The sequence below is a fragment of the Xenopus laevis genome, chromosome 2L, assembly GCF_017654675.1.
Source record: "Xenopus laevis strain J_2021 chromosome 2L, Xenopus_laevis_v10.1, whole genome shotgun sequence".
Lineage (NCBI taxonomy): Eukaryota > Metazoa > Chordata > Amphibia > Anura > Pipidae > Xenopus > Xenopus laevis.
The window spans coordinates 32,510,103-32,528,441 of record NC_054373.1 but is presented as its reverse complement, the minus strand read 5'-3'; the positions used below and the strand labels follow the sequence as shown (position 1 = coordinate 32,528,441).

Below are 18,339 nucleotides of genomic sequence, written 5' to 3'. Positions count from 1 at the left end.
AGCTGCTGTGTCACTTCCTGCTACACTGAAATCACTGAACAGCTGGTTGCTAGGTAACAGCTTACAGCACACAGACACCGGCTCTGTACTTGATCTCTTACAGGGATAAGTGCAATGGTTTTGCGCTAATTCCCTACAATTATGTTACAGGAATCCCATTTGATTGGCACTAAGATTCTCACCCTTAAAGCCTTGGCTAGGCTCTATGTACCGCTCAGTACACTCAAGTTACTTCAGAGTCAAATCCTGCCCAATTACCACTGACAACACCATTTCAAATGGCTCTGGTAAATATGTGATTATATGGGAAGAAATTCACCATGGTGAACATCAATATACCCCTCCCTTCCAGGATGAGTTGCCATATGCTCTAATTAACTTACTGTCACTGGTCCTATTGATGTGGGACTAGTGCCCTAGGTGCCAGCACTCCCCAACTGACGTTTTCCACATGGTGTGGATTTGCCCACTGCTACAGTGTTTTTGGGGAAGGCAGCTAAATATATTAGAGATAGAACAGGGCTAGTGCTCCCACTAGATCCAATAGTTGTGCCACTTAACCAGGATGAGGAATTGTCGCCCGTCACACACAAAGAACCCTGCTATCTATGGGGGGATGTATGTGGGGGGGGAAATGATTTCACAACTCTGGAAATCAGCGGGGGACTTACACTTACAATACGGGAAACCATGATTGAAAATGTCATCCCTCTTTATAAACTTACGTATATAAGAAGAGGCTGTCCACAAAAATGTGATAAACACTGAGTTCAATGGATAGAAGCAGAAGCTGACCAGGACCCCTAAATACACATTGTGACCTAAGGTGTGCCTTTAACTTTACTAACGTCCTCCTCCAGATATAGACCTGCCCAATGAAGTAAACACAACCCCTGAATGCACATTAATGATCCCTGTGTGTCCCACTGTAATCAGGAGTAATTGTGATACATCATTATGTGCACCAATGAGACACAACGTTGTCGTTTTTTTTATTGTATAAATAAGCATCCTGTACATATGTATTATCACCCTGTAATACTATGTTTTAAACATGCTAAATAAAAGAATTATTTTTAAAAAAATGAACAGGTTTAATACTACCCAGTCCTGCAAAACCTGTACCTCTAGGTGTTTCTAGAGAGAAAAACCTATGGGAAAATTTCAAAAAGATCATTTCTCTCCTGTCTGTTAATGATGGTTACTGCTGAAAGAAACAATAGTTTAAACCCCCCACAGTCTTAGAGGATTCCTGCACATAAGAAACAATGGAATTCAGCAGTTTTATACTGAAAGGCACTGTCTGACATAATGAATCCTTATTGGAGGCAAAACCAGCCTATTGGGTTTTCATGATTTTCTAGTAGACTTAAGATCCAGATTACATAAAGATCCCTTATCCAGAAGACCTCTGGTTCCGAGCATTCTGGATAACAGGTCCCATCCCTGTACTGATTGCTGAGGGTGATCATAATGATGTACATTGGCAGCTATTATAGAATTAAAAGGCCAATGTTTTCCAGGCAGCAGCACTGACAACATGGAACAGGTATGAAGATCAGTAGAAGAAAGCTTTCCATCTTCTATTATTCTCCTGGGGATTTCTTGTGTGGCCCTAGGTGGGCGTTTGCATCGTATAGACATTTTTTAGACAATTCTAGACTGTGCATATGTCCAGCAATGGAAACCTGTGAGAATGAAAGCATATGGCACCAGCCCAGTGCATTTTTAAAGAAGAGGAGCTCAGGTCTGGGGAAGAAAGTAAGTTAATTTTGTCACAAACAAAAAAAAATATGCTTCCTTCTCCTTTAATTATTGTAATGGAAAAAAAAAACCTAGAGAAATGTTCTCAACATCATAATCAATTTGATTCATCTGCAGGTAGGGCACCAGGCTAATCCCTCATGCTGCAGGAAAATAGCTGCCTGTGTGCCATGCTCACTGCTTATTGCCATATTATTGAGAACAATCCTAAACAGGTATGGGATCAGGCATCTAGAAACTCGTTATCCGGAAAGCTCTGAATTATCATCTCCCATAAACTCCATTTTAATCAAATCATTGAGATTTTTAAAAACAATTTCTTTTTTCTCTGTTATAATAAAACAGTACCTTGTACTTGATCCAAACTAAGGTATAATTAATGCTTATTAAAGGTAAAGCAATCCTATTGGGCTCATTTAAAGGAGCACTAAATACCCCTTTCAGCAAAAGTCCCCACTGGCCCACCTCCACCCCTGAATTCTGACCCCTCTAGAAATAGACGCCATCTTCGGTGCTTCGATAATCTACGTAATGCAAGCCCTGTATTGGCGCATGCTCAGAGTAATCTTCCTGTTCGATGCAACTGTGCATGCGCCGAAAGCAGCCAAAATTGCCGAAGGGACGTGAAGAATACTGAAGCACTGGAAAATGGCGTCCATGAGCTCCGCTGACTCTGCATGTGCAGTCACTATTTCTAGAGGGGATAGAATTCAGGGATAAGACTGTGCAGAGGGGAGGCAGGGAGGGGGCTAGTGGGGATTTTTGCTGAAAGGGAGGTTTAGTTCTCCTTTAATGTTTAAATGCTTTTTTTTTTTTTTTTTAGCAAAATTCTGAAATGGAGACCCAAGAATTCTGGTTAACAGGTCCCATACCTGTATATGATATGACACCACAGGCCAAGGAGCTTTGGTAGCCAGGGCAAGGGTGGTAATGTAGGGGCCACACTTGTGACACTGCTGTAAATGTGTCTGCGCCCTAAGAAACAAGGGAGTTCATTTACAAAGGCACTTAATGATAGCAGCAATTAACACTGACATTGAAAAGGGGAGTTTGAGTCTTATAAGACCTGCTGTAAAGTGGCTCACCCTACTGCCCCCACTGTATAGTCATAATGGTATTAGCCATGCTAAAGCTTGGAGATAATAATCTAAGCAATTACATGCATGGGAGAGTAAATCCAAAACCTATGATATCATCCCAGCCCCCGTAGCAATGTAGCGAAGAGCAAGTCAAGTTAACTTCCCCTTTAAATTCTCCCCTGCATGTTGTTCATAGTAAAATCCCTCTGCACTTCCCAGGGACAACGTTTTCCTCATAAAGAGCCGGGAGTTTATAGGGGATGGGAGGAGCCCGGCCATTACCGAGCACTTCCGCATAACACGCAGCAATCACCGAGATTAGCAGCGGCACCACAGAGCTCATCTGCCCCATCCCGTTGTCTGACTAGGATCCACACATCGCCCTCTCCAGAATGGCTGACGTAGTTTGACGACGGGGAAACTCCTGTTGTGAGGCTAAAACAGACCCACCAGCAAAATATCTATAACCCTACGGAAAGCATTTTAGGAAATCTTCAGCCACAGTCTGTCTGCACTATGCGATCTCCTAAGTACAGGCACGTAGCTGCAGCACAACACTAAGCCCCACCCCCACACCGGCTGTCCCACAGATCATTCATGCTCTGGCCCCGCCCTATGCTAACGGGAAGCCGAGGGTGGGAGTGCGTTGATTGGCTCTGGTTCCGCCCTGTGAGGTTTGTGTGTGTGTTGCTTTCCCAGGCGCTTGTTATTGTTTGGGGGAAGGGGAGCGAGTGTTGAGTCGTGGAGAGGCTTTGGGAGCTGCTTTATTTCGCCTGCTGAAGAGACAAGTAGTGAAGCGGCTGCCTGCATGGGGAACTGCCATACAGTGGGGCCAAATGAAGCCCTGGTCGTATCAGGTAACTAAGGGAAGCCCTGGGGTGTGAATGAGGTGCATTAATCCATAGGAAGCCTAATATAGAACTTCTGGCGTAGAGAAGATCTGAACTACAACTCCCACTCCATACCCTGACGTGTACAGCTGAACAGCTTATTTATTTATTTATGGCATCATTTCAGTTCTCCACACATGTCAGGCTTTCCATCTTTGTGCCTTTATTCTATCTGCTTTTTATATGGCAGCTTCTGTTCAGCGAAAGCCATTCCATATTGGGGGGAATAGTGGATGGAGTTGTAGTTCTGCACAGGAGGGATAACAGCTCATTAGACATCCCTGTTTCATATGGATTGCTGGTGCCTGACTATCCAGTGCATAGAAGCGCAGTGTGGGCTCCCCATCATTCTATATTGATAAAGCTCTGCGGCTGTTTTTGTCTGTACATCAGTTTGTTTTTTATTTGTGTAAATATGAGAGAGAAAGCAGGAGCATCAGTCACAAGTGGGTCTATTGACAGTGGTACAGACAAACAGAAGTAGAAGGATCTGCAGGGAGTGGCAGTGTTCAGGCTGATCCAATGCAGAGTATTCCGCATATTCCCTCCTAGATGAGTCTGATGCTTTCAGTGGAAGCAGGAATTCTGTGCCCCCCCTGATAAACATGGCCTCTGTGTATATCAGCTGCAGATGTTGCAGTGTCAGTTGATTTGTTTTTTTTATGCTTTCAAAGTTAGCCACAAGGGGTCACCATCTTGTAACTTTTTTACTTCAATAAATTTTTTTATTCCAAAATAAATTGTGTACAGACTGTTATTTATACATAGGTCACACACACATATATATATTTATATACTCTATCCAGGGATTCCAAGTTAACAGAAATTTCTGATGAGTATCCAGCAAGATACTGGTCATTTTCTCCAGAGACATAATCCAATCCACTCTGGATATTACCGGTTCTATTGGGATTTGCTTTTGTTTCCAAGCTCCTGCTATAGTCCTCTTAGCTGCTAGCATTATAAAGGAAAATAGGCGAAACTGAGCATTAGTAAGGGTTTTTCGCCCAATAGGGCTACGACAGGGTCTTTAGGCATAGAAACTTCCAACACCAAGTACACTATGTTAAAAATCCTAATCTAAAATCTTCGGGGCAGCCAGACACTCCCACGAAACATGAAACATAGTGCCTATTTCCCTACAACCTCTAAAGCAATTGGGATCCGCTAGGGGAGCAAATTTTGCAATACGTGCAGGTACTAAGTACCAACGAAGTAATACTTTGTAATTTGCTTCCAATAGGGAGACATTATAGGAGGATCTTTTAGTTACACTCCAGAAATTTTAGAATTGACAATTCAAATTTTTCTAGATGTCCTGCATGTATTGGGATAGGTAAGGTCCTGAATAAATATAACAGCTTCGGTAGAAGTGTAATTTTAACTGAATTTATACGTCCTATCCACGATATATGGTGCGAATTCCATTTCTTTAATAGAGAGGACAGAGCTTTAAACATTGGAGGGTAATTACATTTATAGAGGTGGTCATATGAGCTTGTTAATTTAATACCTAGTAGGGAGATATATTTGGGATGCTGATTGAATTCAGAGTTCAATTGAAGCAGTTTTGATATTCAATGCCTCAGTTTTATGATGATTAATTTGTAGTCCTGAAATAGTACCAAATGTGTCTAATAAACTATATATATATATATATTAATTATATATATATATATATATTATATATACTATATATATATATATATACTATATATATATATATATATATATCGCACAAAAGAACCGCACACACAGGACTTTATAGTGAAAAACAAAAAATTGTTGGCTTTATTACGGCGTTTCGGCTCCTAAACTCGAGCCGTCATCAGGAAGTTGATGACGGCTCGAGTTTAGGAGCCGAAACGCCGTAATAAAGCCAACAATTTTTGTTTTTCACTATAAAGTCCTGTGTGTGCGGTTCTTTTGTGCGCTACAGATTACTGTTTACAACCAGCACCCAGGCATTACCATTGAGTGACGGGTGCACCAGTTCTGAACTTTATATATATATATATATATATATATGTGTATATATATATGTGTATATATATATATATATATATATATATATATATATATATATATATATATATATATATATATATATATATAATCCAGTAAATGGACCCGCACTCGTTCATATTAGTGAAATAAATGTGTCTTTATTCACAGGTTCATTTCCAGGAAATGAACCTGTGAATAAAGACACATTTATTTCACTAATATGAACGAGTGCGGGTCAATTTACTGGATTGTATTATCAAACTTTGACCAACGCACCACCATCGACAGAATTATATCCGGGAGGAGTGCGTTCACTGTACCGACATAATAAATATATATATACTGTGTATATATATATATATATATATATATATATATATATATATATATATATATATATATATATATTTGTGTATGTGTCCCAGGAAAGAGAATCAAAAGCCTTTTGAATATCTAATTTAAGGACCATAGACTTAATAGTTACAGTTTTGGCATGCTGCAAGAGTAAAATGAGGCGCCTGGTCGCATCAGAAGCTTGACGACCGGGGACAAAACCTACCTGATCTGTTTATTATTGTGGGGAGAAAGGTATTAATACGTGTAGCTATAATTTTGCCAAGAATTTTGATATCCGTATTTAAGACCTGTAGTTCTTGCAATCAAATAAATCTGTATCAGGCTTAGGTATCGCCATTATTTTAGCCTGTAAGGATTCAGGGTGTAGCTTTTGTCCTTCCCTAAGACCATTTAACATAGAGGTCAAATGTGGAGTCAATTCCGTGGCAAATTTTTATAGTATATATTAGCTAAACCGTCAAGGCCTGGGGCGGTATTTGATTTCAACAGCTTTATGGCTTGAGATACCTCCTCTTGTGTAATTACATCTTCAACTCATCTTACTGCAAATTTTCAATAGTGCTGGCCAGTGGTTGTAGTTGTTTGACTACTGCCACAAAATTGCACAGTACAGGTATTGGACCTGTTATCCAGAATTCTTGGGACCTGCTGGATAATGGATCTTTCCGTAATCTGGATCTTGATACCTTTAAGTCTACTAGAAAATCATGTAAACATTAAACCCAATAGGTTGCTTCTGCTTCCGTTCCAAGAAGGATTAATTATATCTTAGTTTAGATCAAGTACAAGGTACTTTTTAATTATTATAGAAAATAAGGAAATCGATTTTTAAAATCTAGATTTGATTATAATGGTGTCTATGGGAGCTAGTCTTTCCTTAATTCAGAGCTTTCTGGATAATGGGTTTCTGGTTAACAGATCCCATACCTGTGCCGCAACCACTAAGGATGAAGGCACATGGGGACACTGGCCCCCCACTGGAAATCTGTGCTACCCAGGGCCGGACATAAGAGTAGTCAGGAGAGGCAAGTGGGGGGCACTGGGACCCTAGAAATGTTCCTCATCTTTAACTTCAGCCCTGCTGATGGGAAAGCGTCCGTGAAAGAGACAGCAAGTGGCAAGGGGAGTCGTTGGACAGTTGAAGAGCTGAAAGTCAGGGCGATGAGATTTGGGGACCGGGGAGGGTGATGCTGTGTTTGCCTTGGGTGCCCTAATGAGCTGGCGCTATCTGCAGTCGACTCCTGAAAATTCCTTTATATTGTAGTCAACGGGAATTGCCTCTGCTAAAACGGTTTTCTGTTATTGTGTGAAGATTATGTGATTGTTCTACCCATTGACTACAATGAGCAATTATCTGGAGATTTGTCACCTGTGGTGCAGATTTCACTGTGTGACAAATTTACCATCACCCTTACTGGCCATGGCACACAAAACAATGTATTGTACAGTTTTATCAGAGAGCCTGAAAGCTGAGCATACATGTAAAAAGCTGCTCATTTGGCAAGTTTACAATCTTTGCGCAATATGTTTGCCTGTGGGTTGGAACACATCTTGATTATCTAGTTGTTTGCCCACTATTTGCATAGTAGGATTTGCTTTTGTTGAAAACAATCATCCCATCAGTTCCTTCGCCAACGGAGCTTACAATCTAAGGTCACAATCTAATCTATTACATTCACACAGACAAGGATCAGTTTTATCAGGAGCCAATTAACCTGCCTGTATGTTGTTGGCGTGTAGGAGGAAACCCATACAAACCAGGGGAGAACATCCATACCCTCTAGATAAGCCACAATTGCCTCCATTGATATTTTAAAGTGATCAGCAATTTTCAACGCTTTGCATCTGAAATTACCTGGTCATATACCTTCTAGGTAAGTCTCCAATGTTTTTTATTTGATTGTTTTTAAAAATATCTCATTTCCTGCTGTTACTATAAAGCAGGAAAATGCAAACAGCCGAGGTGAAGTACGTACCTGCCTTGCAGGTCCTCTCCTGCTGATCCAGCCATCTTCACCCGAGCGCTCTTCTTCCTGGATTCAGCAGCATTTTCTGGCACATGCGCAGTAGAGGCATTTGCCGGTATGGAGCTACTGCGCTTGGAAAAAAGAAATTGGAAACTTTGTGACTTTCAGGCACATGCGCAATAGCTCTGTACCAGCAAATGCCTCTACTGCGCATGGGCCACAAAACATGCGCTGAATCCACGAATAAGAGCGCTCAGGAGAAGGTGGCTGCTGTGAACTCAGCAGGAGAGCTGATGTGGGCAGGGCCAGGCCAAGGTATTTTGGCACCCTAGGCAAGTGCCTTGAATGGTCCCCCCCCACAGTAGTCCCACATTATCATTTCCCACCTTACCATCTTTAATTGAAAGAAATCTTTCAACACATTTATAAAAGTACAATAAAGCAGCAGTCACAATGTTATGTCACCCACTGTCTGTCCGTGTGTCTAATCTTTGTGTAGTTTATATGTCTTTAAATTCAGCCTCAGATCAGATGTGCTAAAAAAAAAAGTACCACTCATTCCCCCTCCTACTACTTCCCTTCTGAATTGTCCCCGTGCTGCAATACCTGTCTTCCCAGCGCACCAATTCTTACCTCTTCTCCCGCTGCCGACAGATGTCTGAATGGAGCGTGCGCATGCGCCGACACAGTAGCGCTGAATAAGGTACATGACAGGAGCGGGGGGGACGCACCAGAGTCGGACCAATTACAAATGGATATCGGGCTGCATTTGGCCCGCGGCCGTAGTTTGTACACCCCTGCTATAAAGAATGAAAATCTGTATCATTACTATTTTTATTCTATCTGTTTGTTCCATTTGCAGTTCTGGCAGTGCTGATGGCTTGTTTTTGCCTGTAGCAGTCCATTCGACATGGAAGCAAAGAAGTGCAATTTATTTCTGTACAATCAGTGGAAATCCTGGACAATTACATACCTGAACTGTAAAGGCCAGTGTCTCCCGGGACATGTATGAATGTGAATGTTTAACTGCAATGAAAATGAAACCGGTAAGTGGACAGAGCTGAACAGAGGCGCCTACAACACAACATATTCACTATAGTGACACTTTGGTTAGAAACTTTATTCCAGTGATTTCCCTTCAATGCCCTCCAGCAATAAAGGACAATACATTTATCCCTGAACAGTTCCAAGTTTTCAAGTTAAACACCCTCCTAAGGGTAGAGCTTGTTGTGCAGCCTCCGAGCAGCAATAAGCACAGTGCTTTCTGGTTACGATCTGCATGGCCAACCGCCTGGGTGCCGGTCAAAGAAAGATGAATATCAATACAAAAAAAGCCGCACTCCTAGGTCTTTTGTAAATAAAAAAGGAAAAATTTTTATTAATTCAACGTTTCGGCAACGTTATTTTATTAATTCAACGTTTCGGCACACGTGTGCCTTCCTGAAGACGGCACACGTGTGGTTGCCGAAACGTTGAATTAATAAAATTTTTCCTTTTATTTATATATATATATATATATATATATATATATATATATATATATATATATATATATATAAAACAAAAAAGTGAGGTGCACACCAGGAACGTTTTTTAGATGGTTAAAAAAGTTAAATTTTATTTATTTAATGCATTTAAAAAGGTCTGACCTTTTTAAATGCATTAAATAAATTAAATTTAACTTTTTTAACCATCTAAAAAACGTTCCTGGTGTGCACCTCACTTTTTTGTTTTTTGTATACTGCTAATGAGAGTAGCACCTGGGTCATTACTTTTGTCAAGGTGTGCTGAACATTCATGGACTATGTATGTGTATATATATATATATATATATATATATATATATATATATATATATATATATATATATATACACACCAATATTTCATAGACCAGCACTCCCTTTGATGTGAAACAGAAAATCATTTATTGCATCTTTTCTCCAACGTTTCGGTCCCTTTTGGGACCTTTTTCAAGGATGATATAGGTATCATCCTTGAAAAAGGTCCCAAAAGGGACCGAAACGTTGGAGAAAAGATGCAATAAATGATTTTCTGTTTCACATCAAAGGGAGTGCTGGTCTATGAAATATTGGTGTATACAAGACTTACCGTGCACCCCAGCTTGTTTCAAGATTGATTTTGGAGTGTGGATACTCATTTGGAAGATATATATATATATATATATATATATATATATATTCCTTCCACCATAAATACTGAAAAGAATAGATCAGAATGACTCATGAACACTGCACAAAGCTGGAATATACTTACCCCAATACTAATACTTAAAGATGTTGTTGCTACAAAAGTCAGTGCTACAAAATATTAAGTAGTAGGAGGTGAAGGCACTTTGTATAATATAAATAATAACATGTTAGAATCAAGTCTCACAAGTGGTTGAATTAGCACATGGTTACCCATGTGAGCAGTAACGCCACGTCAAGGCTTCAACTCTTGTTACTGTCCATTCACACATCTATTGCAGCAAATGGCTCACCCTATCACTTGCTGCAATAGTTTCCTCTCTGGTCCTGCATGGAGTGACATAAACTGTCATGGGACCTTTCCTCTTCAGCAAATACTGAGTGGTATCTGACTAGTCACACACACAAACCATTGACTTTTACTCAAACATATTTAGATTTTGTTTAAAGATTAGATTTTTAGTTTTAGATGATATATACACAGTACTGATACAGGAATCATGATGGACCTATTTAGCTATTTAGCTGACCACATATGACTATGGTAAGAATACGTTTGTTCCTAGTTGGCATTTTGGGTCATACACCTCTGCCCAGTCTGTTTATGAACCTTTCCCCCCATCCTTGAGCTGACCTGCAATTTATTCTAAATATGGACCCAGGTATTTTGGACTAGTTGTTACAGAGCCAATATTGAAATTCACACACACATATCTCACACAACCATACAACATTCCTACACATTCCAGAATATCACACATGCTATAATTATTGCTGTTCTTGACTGCAGTTGATTTTTCATCCTTTCGTCTTCTCCTGTACATAGATGGTGTTGATAATAAAGGAGATAAAGGGAGGCTTAACATAACCCCAAAAGGAAGTGTGCTACAGTATATAATAATAAATACGTTCTTCTTTTAGTAGCCTCTCCAAGAACCCTGCTCCCCTCTAACTACTGGTTTATAAAAGTCAAACTGGGACATCCCTATTTAATTTAGTTTTTGGCATGCCTTTTCTGTTTTGGGGGGGGTTGTATTTTGGTTATTTTAATGGCCAATTATTTGCAATTAAATAAATTATATGATCCAGAGGAAGGCAAAAAACCCCCTTCTGAGGCGGTCTCCAATCTGCCTCAGAAGGGGAAAAAAATTCCTTCCTGACTCCAAAATGGCAATCGGACATGTCCCTGGATCGACAGTAGCCTTGTAAAGGAAATACAATGCCACATAGGGAGTGTACGGGTTCAATTCTATTGCTCCCGTATTGGCATGCCATTAATGAAGTACCAGGTTATAAAAATAACCTGATACTAGTGACTGATTCCTTGAAAGGGAGAACAGGTCATTTCCAATACAGAAATGCCTGCGGATTCCAAAAGGGAATTCAACTCCGTGTTCTCCTGTTCAAGGAATGGGTGAGCATTGCAAATAGCTAATTCAACTGATGCACACACACATACACTCTCTCTCTCTCTCTCTCTCTCTCTCTCTCTCACACACACAGACACACACACACTCACTCTCACACACACACACACTCTGTCTCTCTCTCTCTCTCTCTCTCTCTCTCACACACACACACAGACACACACACACACACACACTCACTCTAACACATACACATGCACACTCACTCACACACACTCACTCTAACACATACACACACTCACTCTAACACATACACACGCACACTCACTCTAACACACTCTCTCTCTCTCACACACACTCTCTCTCTCACACACACACTCTCTCTCTCACACACACTCTCTCTCTCACACACTCTCTCTCTCTCACACACTCTCTCTCACACACACACACACACACACACACACACACACTCCCTCACATACACTCTCCCTTTCACACACACACATACACACATATATATATACAATGGTAAGGTGATAACAATAAACCCCTATATAATCAGGTGTCCAGGGGGTATACTTACCACTACTTACCATTAGGGAGCTCAGCGGCTGCTGAGTTATAACAACCCGCCCTTCCTTCCCTAAAAGAAAATGATTATATATGTATTTTTAAGAAAAATTTCTATTAGGAGCATATGTTTTCTTTTCTACCTTATTCTAGATGCTTGTCAATAGTTATATAATATCTATTATCCTGTCCATAAACTATTGTATAACATGTTATTTAAAGACCTAAAACCAGCATACTCTACACTGTCTCATTTCATCTAACATTTATACTCACGATGGTTAACTCTTCCGTTCTTTCTTTTTCTCTTCTCCAAGTCAAAGCCAGGGATCCCGTGTGGTGGCGACATTGATGGCAGACGCAGGTGGATGAGTTGTTGAGAGGTGCAGCTTGCCATAGAGGGTATGATGTCAATTGGCCCAGGTTGTTGCTATGTCCAGGCAGTATTGATGGTTTCCCATATTAGAACCAATGCCTTACTCCTGCCAACTCCAGCTGGGATCCACGTGGGAGAAATCTGCCAAGTTGGTTTCCTCGTTCCGAATTTGAGAGGAGAATGACAGCGGGATTTCAGTGAAGTCATCTGCTGATGGCTATATGAAAGGAAACAAGGTGCTTCTTACATACTTTATTTCACTCAAGATAAGTCGTAACTTAATATGTGGCTTTAATTATCTGTAAAAAGTGATTACTGGATTCAGATATTAATGCCCAGAAAAATAAGAAGCGGGGTGAAAGTAAAAAGATTATATCAGACTATCAGTATCCACCAAAACCCAATGACTTTATTTTGCAAATAAAATTACAAAAAGTTTCTGAAGGCCAAGGAATGAGCTATTGAAAAGATAACAGTCAATAAATGAATAAGGGACCCATTAATCTCACTATAGACAAATGATTATCTGTCCTTGTTACAGTAGTAGCCACAGTGCAGACCAAACTGAAGTCCAGGTTGGGTGAAGTCTGAAGGTGAATTGCGTTTTATTGGATACTTCTAGAACTTTGAGAAAGTTACTGTTAGCAACATGTTTTCATATCTAAGTGAAGCCCAACCCAATGGTGGGAGCCTTAACCCAAAAGCTCCAAAGACCTCTGGCCTACCAAGTGGTGGATGAGTAAAAAAGAGCAGCAGTTTTTCTGCAGTGTGAGAGTGGGTGGATGTATCATATATAGCACATGTATTTACCATTCCTGGCTGGAAAGGGGTCTTCACTCTCCGGTTCTCCAGCTCTTCCCACTTCACTGTGCTGTAGAAAGCGTGCTCCCTGATGTTTCCGTTGACACCGATCCGCTGATTCTCGTCCATCTCCAAAAGCTAAAAAGAAACATGAACATGAATTCCAATATTGCAGGTGCTGTGTCATGTACCTCCTAGCATTAAAGGAGAAGGAAATTCCCTGGGCCCAAAATCCCTCCCCCCTCCCCTGTGTTTCCCCCTCCCTTCTCCCCCCCTGGCCTACCTGTCCCGCCGGGCAAATGCCCCTAACTTGTTACTCACCCCACTGCGCAAGTCCTGTCCACGGAGCTCACAGGCGCCATCTTCTCCCAAGCGGTCTTCTTCCTGCTTTTCGGTGTTTTTGGCGCATGCGCAGTAGGAGCATTTACCGGTACGGATCTACTGCGCATGCACCAAAAGTCACAAAGTTGACATTCGGCGCATGCGCAGTAGATCCGTACCGGTAAATGCTCCTACTGTGCATGGGCCAGAAGATGCCGATTAATCCAGGAAGAAGACCGCTTGGGAGAAGATGGCGCCTGTGAACTTCGTGGACAGGACCTGCACAGACGGTGAGTAGCAAGTTAGGGGCATTTGCCCGGGGGGACAGGTAGGCCAGGGTGGAGGAGGGAGGGGGGGCAACACAGGGGAGGGGGGGGGATTTTGCGCCCAGGGGGTTTCCTTCTCCTTTAATATATATTATACTAATTAATCTGTAATTCTACTTTGGGTGATATTTACAGGCCACCAAGGCCGGGCCTAGGGTGGCAGGATTTTAGGGGGCGGCATGCTGCCCAACCACATTGGTTCAGAAACACTGAGGATGCACATGAAATACGATAGTTTTTTTAATTTCCTGTGCGCCAATCCCCATTTCTCTGGTGAAAAAGATGATGATGAAGGATGAAAATTTGAGCAAATTAAAGGGAGGGGATGGGGGCGATGAACAACAGTGGGCCTAGGGGCGTCTGCTATGTAAATCTGGCTCTGGATATTTACCTTCGGCAGGAGGTCCAGCATTTCCTTGCTCATATAATATGGGTAATATGGCGTATTCTTCTTTATTGCAAAGAATTGCCTTAAAATACTGCCTGATGGTGAAAATGGCAAGCTGCCCGTGGCCATTTGGTACATGGTAATCCCAAAAGACCACCAATCCACGCCTGCGTTATACTCTGCCTTTGAGAGAACCTATGAAATAAAATGATTACAGAGAAAACATGAGTCATGAACTTGATAGGCTACTTGCAGAACATAAAATAACATGTTATTTCCATATTAAATTGCAGATGGATTACATTTAACTTCTGTATTACTATTAATTAATATATTAATAATATTAATATTAAATGAGCAAAGATCTAATAGGTGTGGTATTATCAGAGATGCTGTTCTCATTTAAATGGGTTGTTTTTCACCTTCAGGTCAGCTATTAGTATGTAATAAAACGTCCCATTCTTAGCAACCTTTGCATTGGTCTTTGTTTTTTATCTTTTTATAGTCAATTATTTGCCTTTATCTTTATATTCAGGCCCATTCATTTTCATTTCCCAGTCTCTCATTCAATTCAGCACCTGGTAGCTAAGTTAAATTGAGCCCTAGCAACCGGATAGTTGCTGGAACTCCAAATAGAGAGAAGCAGAAAAAAAGCTAAATCATTCAAAATGAAGACCAATTGCAAATTGTCTCCGAATATCACTCTCTGCATGAGACTAAAGGTTAATTTAAAGGTGAATATGTTTGTATTTTAAATGTTTGTTGTCACCTCTGGTGCGCGGTATCCAGGGGTTCCTATTACTCCGTTGGTTCTTGTCTGGTCGAAGATGTTCTCTGCGGCGAGGCCAAAGTCGCAGATCTTGATATGGCCGTATCTGTCCACCAACACGTTGTCAGGTTTCAGGTCACTGTAGGATAAGAATTAGGAGCAATTTAAATAGGTAACAGTTCTCGGGACCAAAATTGCCCTCCACTGCCCCAATAAGGTGACTACCATCAGAGTGGGGATCCTGCAAGGGGGCCCATAGTAACAGAGAACCCAAGGAAATATGAAGGTACAATTCATAGAGTAAAAAAGATACTGGACCTGCAGAGGTAATTAGTAGCATTTGGGTGGGGATGTTGACGTGTTTGAGCAGAACGGAGTGTGTGTTCTATAACATATTCTACATTCTTTTAATTAGGGCATTGTCTTTTTTTGTTGGATTTGCCCACCTCCCACAGGGGTGAGGGGCCAACCTGTCAGTGGGATAAAAACCTGGAGTTGTATGGGGGAGTTCTATGTAGTATGGGGGTCCCATGACTTCTAACAGCACCCTGCAGTCTGACTGTGTAAGTGCTTTCTTGTATTGACAAATTTAAAAAGGAGTTGGGAGAGATGAGTAGCTACTATGGGAAATGCTTGCCTACAGCACATGTAGTGGTGACAGTCCATCATCACTCAGTGAATCTATGTGTCAGAAAGCACATAGAGACAACACAATATACTGAGAATTTACTCACCGATGAATGATGCCCTTAGAGTGCAGGAACTGGAGGGCAACCACCATCTCCGCTGTGTAGAACCTTTTACAAAAAGAAAATCATCACATTCATTACATAGGATTTGTTACAGTTAACTATAGAGTTGCCTCGCAGTGTTCTCTGTGCTTGCATCTGATGCAAATATCTAAGTGTAACATACAAAAGGGTGCAGAACACGTCTTACTGACAGCACAGGCAAACATGCTACATATGTAACTTGTTATGGGAACAAATTCCGCCCATTCAAGTGCCCAGCGTTTTCCACTTATAAAAGAGCTCTAGTAACACTGTCCCAGAGAAAATCCATTAAAGTGATCCAGCTACAATTCCTTAAAAACTTTTCATGTTCTTATTAATAAGGTTAAACCAAAGAAATGAAAAATGGGCCATTGGTTGGGGCGCTGGGAGGGGTGATATTGTAAGTCTATGGCATCTTTTAGCAACTCCTTTGCCATTGGTCAGAATCTCAAGATTGCCAGTCTGGGCCTGACAATATGCAGCAGAACAAAATTCATTAAGTGGGCAGCTTAAACAGACAAATAAGTACTACATGGACCTTTGGAATATGTACCCCAATTTCTCTGTAATAACAATTAATATAATTCAGGTACAAAGCAGCCCTGTACTTATCTATGGCAAGGGTACAGGGCCAGGCCGCATCTTGCACCCACTTAACTAGAGCACCTGAATGAAACACAAGTTAGGGTGCAGGAAAGGGGACACTGCTACTCAAGCTTGTCTCTCAGTAATACATTGCTGCCATTGTGGAGAACAAAGACCTATTAAGGACTAAGAGGTAGGCAGTGAGCAAAGTATGAAAAACATGGTGGGCTGCACTTATTCTTTCCAGTTTGCTCCCTATCCCATGTACTGTAAATGGGTCCTAATGTCACTTACATGATTCTTGCCATTGGCAGATTTCCTTTGCGAAGAATCATTTGCATTAAAGATTTCCCGCTGGCATACTCCAGGACGAAGAAGGATTCCAGCTGTTAAAGAGAGAATAGAAGAAGGTGAGACCTAACCCATCCTAAAACTTTAAAGCTGTCTGAAAAGAAGTGGTAATGTGAATAAGTGGAAAGCAACATCTTGGCGCTCCATGGAGATATAGAAACAGCCATGTATGAGGAGCAAATGAGACCCCACCGCATAGTTTGCCTAACACTGGTCTAATCATGCTAAAAGTTCATTTAAATGCTAGATTCCCTTTAAAGAGATGATATGCAATTAATAGCAGTATTTACCTCTGATTGAAAAGCTGCGTAGGAATGACATAAAAATGTGCTTCCTCTAGCGACCGACAGCACTCGGGCCTCCTTCATCATGATGTTGAAGTTGTTCTTGTCTGGACTTTTCTGCATGATCTTAACTGCTACCAGTTGCTTCTTTGGTGTAAACGAAGCCAACATCACCTAATAACGAAGGGCAAATATTAGATATGACATGGTGTTTGGTAAAGATAAACGCTAAACACTGAGAGGCTAAAATGAAAAAGTTATCTGTTTTCACTTTACACCATAGGTGGAGAATAATGAAGATTTCGGGAGGTTTAGTCTCCCCAATTAATTAGAAACATTATCTTCCAGTGATTCCCTCTCCAACATAAATGTCCCATTCTATATCACCACTTTATAATGATATTCTAAGAACTGTATTTACAAAACAGTGAGTAATAATACTAATCTACTTTATTCTCGCCCATGTTTTCTGCTTCCCTATGATTTATACCAAGAGAAATCATTCCTGGGAAGCCTTTCACTTACCCGGCCAAAGCCTCCTTTTCCCAGCTCTGAATAAAACCTGTAGTTCTTAATATCCAGGGGGACAGGTCTGCTGATATCCACACAGAGTTTCTTCGCTGCGCTTCCACCTAGGAAAAAAACTCCATTAGTACCTTGTATTACAAATAACCTGTACATAGCAAATATTAATAAACCCATCAGCAAGCACAAGGCAGGGCTCCTTAATATGAGGCAGCACAAGGGGACTGGAGAGGGGACACCTACACCTATGTGCCTCCCCCAGATGCCCCCATGAATACATCTCCCAGAAAACTTAAACCCTTGATTATATATTGAGAAATGCTGGAAGCCTGGGTTTCTGACATATTGACACAGCAGACCCTTAGTGATAGTGATGTTCATCAGAATCAATCAGTAATTAGATTTGAACAGTTACATACAAGGTAGAAGATGAAAGCAGTTCTGATTGGTTGACATTGGCATCATCACTGATATTACTTATTTCCTATACTATAGAAAACCAGCCCTGATTGGTTGATACTGACAACGTCACTGGTGATTTTTATTTTCCCTTATAGTAAACCAGCCCTAGTTTCATACCAAGATTAAAAAAAGAAGAATGAATAAAAATATGGGTAATTTTTAATAAGA

General features: G+C 40.9%; 2 protein-coding genes across 2 annotated transcripts; both read right to left on the bottom strand.

Annotated features, from left to right (window-relative positions):
• Window positions 1-12,175: 12,175 nt before the first annotated feature.
• LOC121399855 (protein kinase C delta type-like) lies at window positions 12,176-14,727 on the bottom strand. The gene is made up of 4 exons (XM_041581697.1): window positions 14,426-14,727; window positions 13,397-13,525; window positions 12,487-12,803; window positions 12,176-12,283 (listed from the first exon to the last, which is right to left on the bottom strand). The coding sequence occupies exons 1-3, from the start codon at window positions 14,558-14,560 to the stop codon at window positions 12,687-12,689; spliced, it is 381 nt and encodes a 126-aa protein (XP_041437631.1). The 5' UTR covers window positions 14,561-14,727; the 3' UTR covers window positions 12,176-12,283; window positions 12,487-12,686.
• Window positions 14,728-15,162: 435 nt separating this feature from the next.
• LOC121399854 (protein kinase C delta type-like) lies at window positions 15,163-17,871 on the bottom strand. The gene is made up of 5 exons (XM_041581696.1): window positions 17,710-17,871; window positions 17,191-17,358; window positions 16,844-16,935; window positions 15,926-15,988; window positions 15,163-15,330 (listed from the first exon to the last, which is right to left on the bottom strand). The coding sequence occupies exons 1-5, from the start codon at window positions 17,863-17,865 to the stop codon at window positions 15,174-15,176; spliced, it is 636 nt and encodes a 211-aa protein (XP_041437630.1). The 5' UTR covers window positions 17,866-17,871; the 3' UTR covers window positions 15,163-15,173.
• Between the last annotated feature and the right edge of the window lie 468 nt (window positions 17,872-18,339).

Bases quoted from the DNA above. Each gene is read 5' to 3' on its own strand.
- LOC121399854 (XM_041581696.1), bottom strand. From the start codon at position 17,865: ATGTACAGGTTATTTGTAATACAAGGTACTAATGGAGTTTTTTTCCTA. The intron at 17,359-17,709 runs GTAAGTGAAAGG...CTTCGTTATTAG, and splicing joins GAAAAGGAGGCTTTGGCCGG to GTGATGTTGGCTTCGTTTAC. The intron at 16,936-17,190 runs GTAAATACTGCT...TCTCTTTAACAG, and splicing joins ACGCAGCTTTTCAATCAGAG to CTGGAATCCTTCTTCGTCCT.
- LOC121399855 (XM_041581697.1), bottom strand. From the start codon at position 14,560: ATGTACCAAATGGCCACGGGCAGCTTGCCATTTTCACCATCAGGCAGT. The intron at 13,526-14,425 runs GTAAATATCCAG...GTTTCTTTTTAG, and splicing joins TGCTGGACCTCCTGCCGAAG to CTTTTGGAGATGGACGAGAA. The intron at 12,804-13,396 runs GTAAATACATGT...CCTTTCATATAG, and splicing joins CCCCTTTCCAGCCAGGAATG to CCATCAGCAGATGACTTCAC.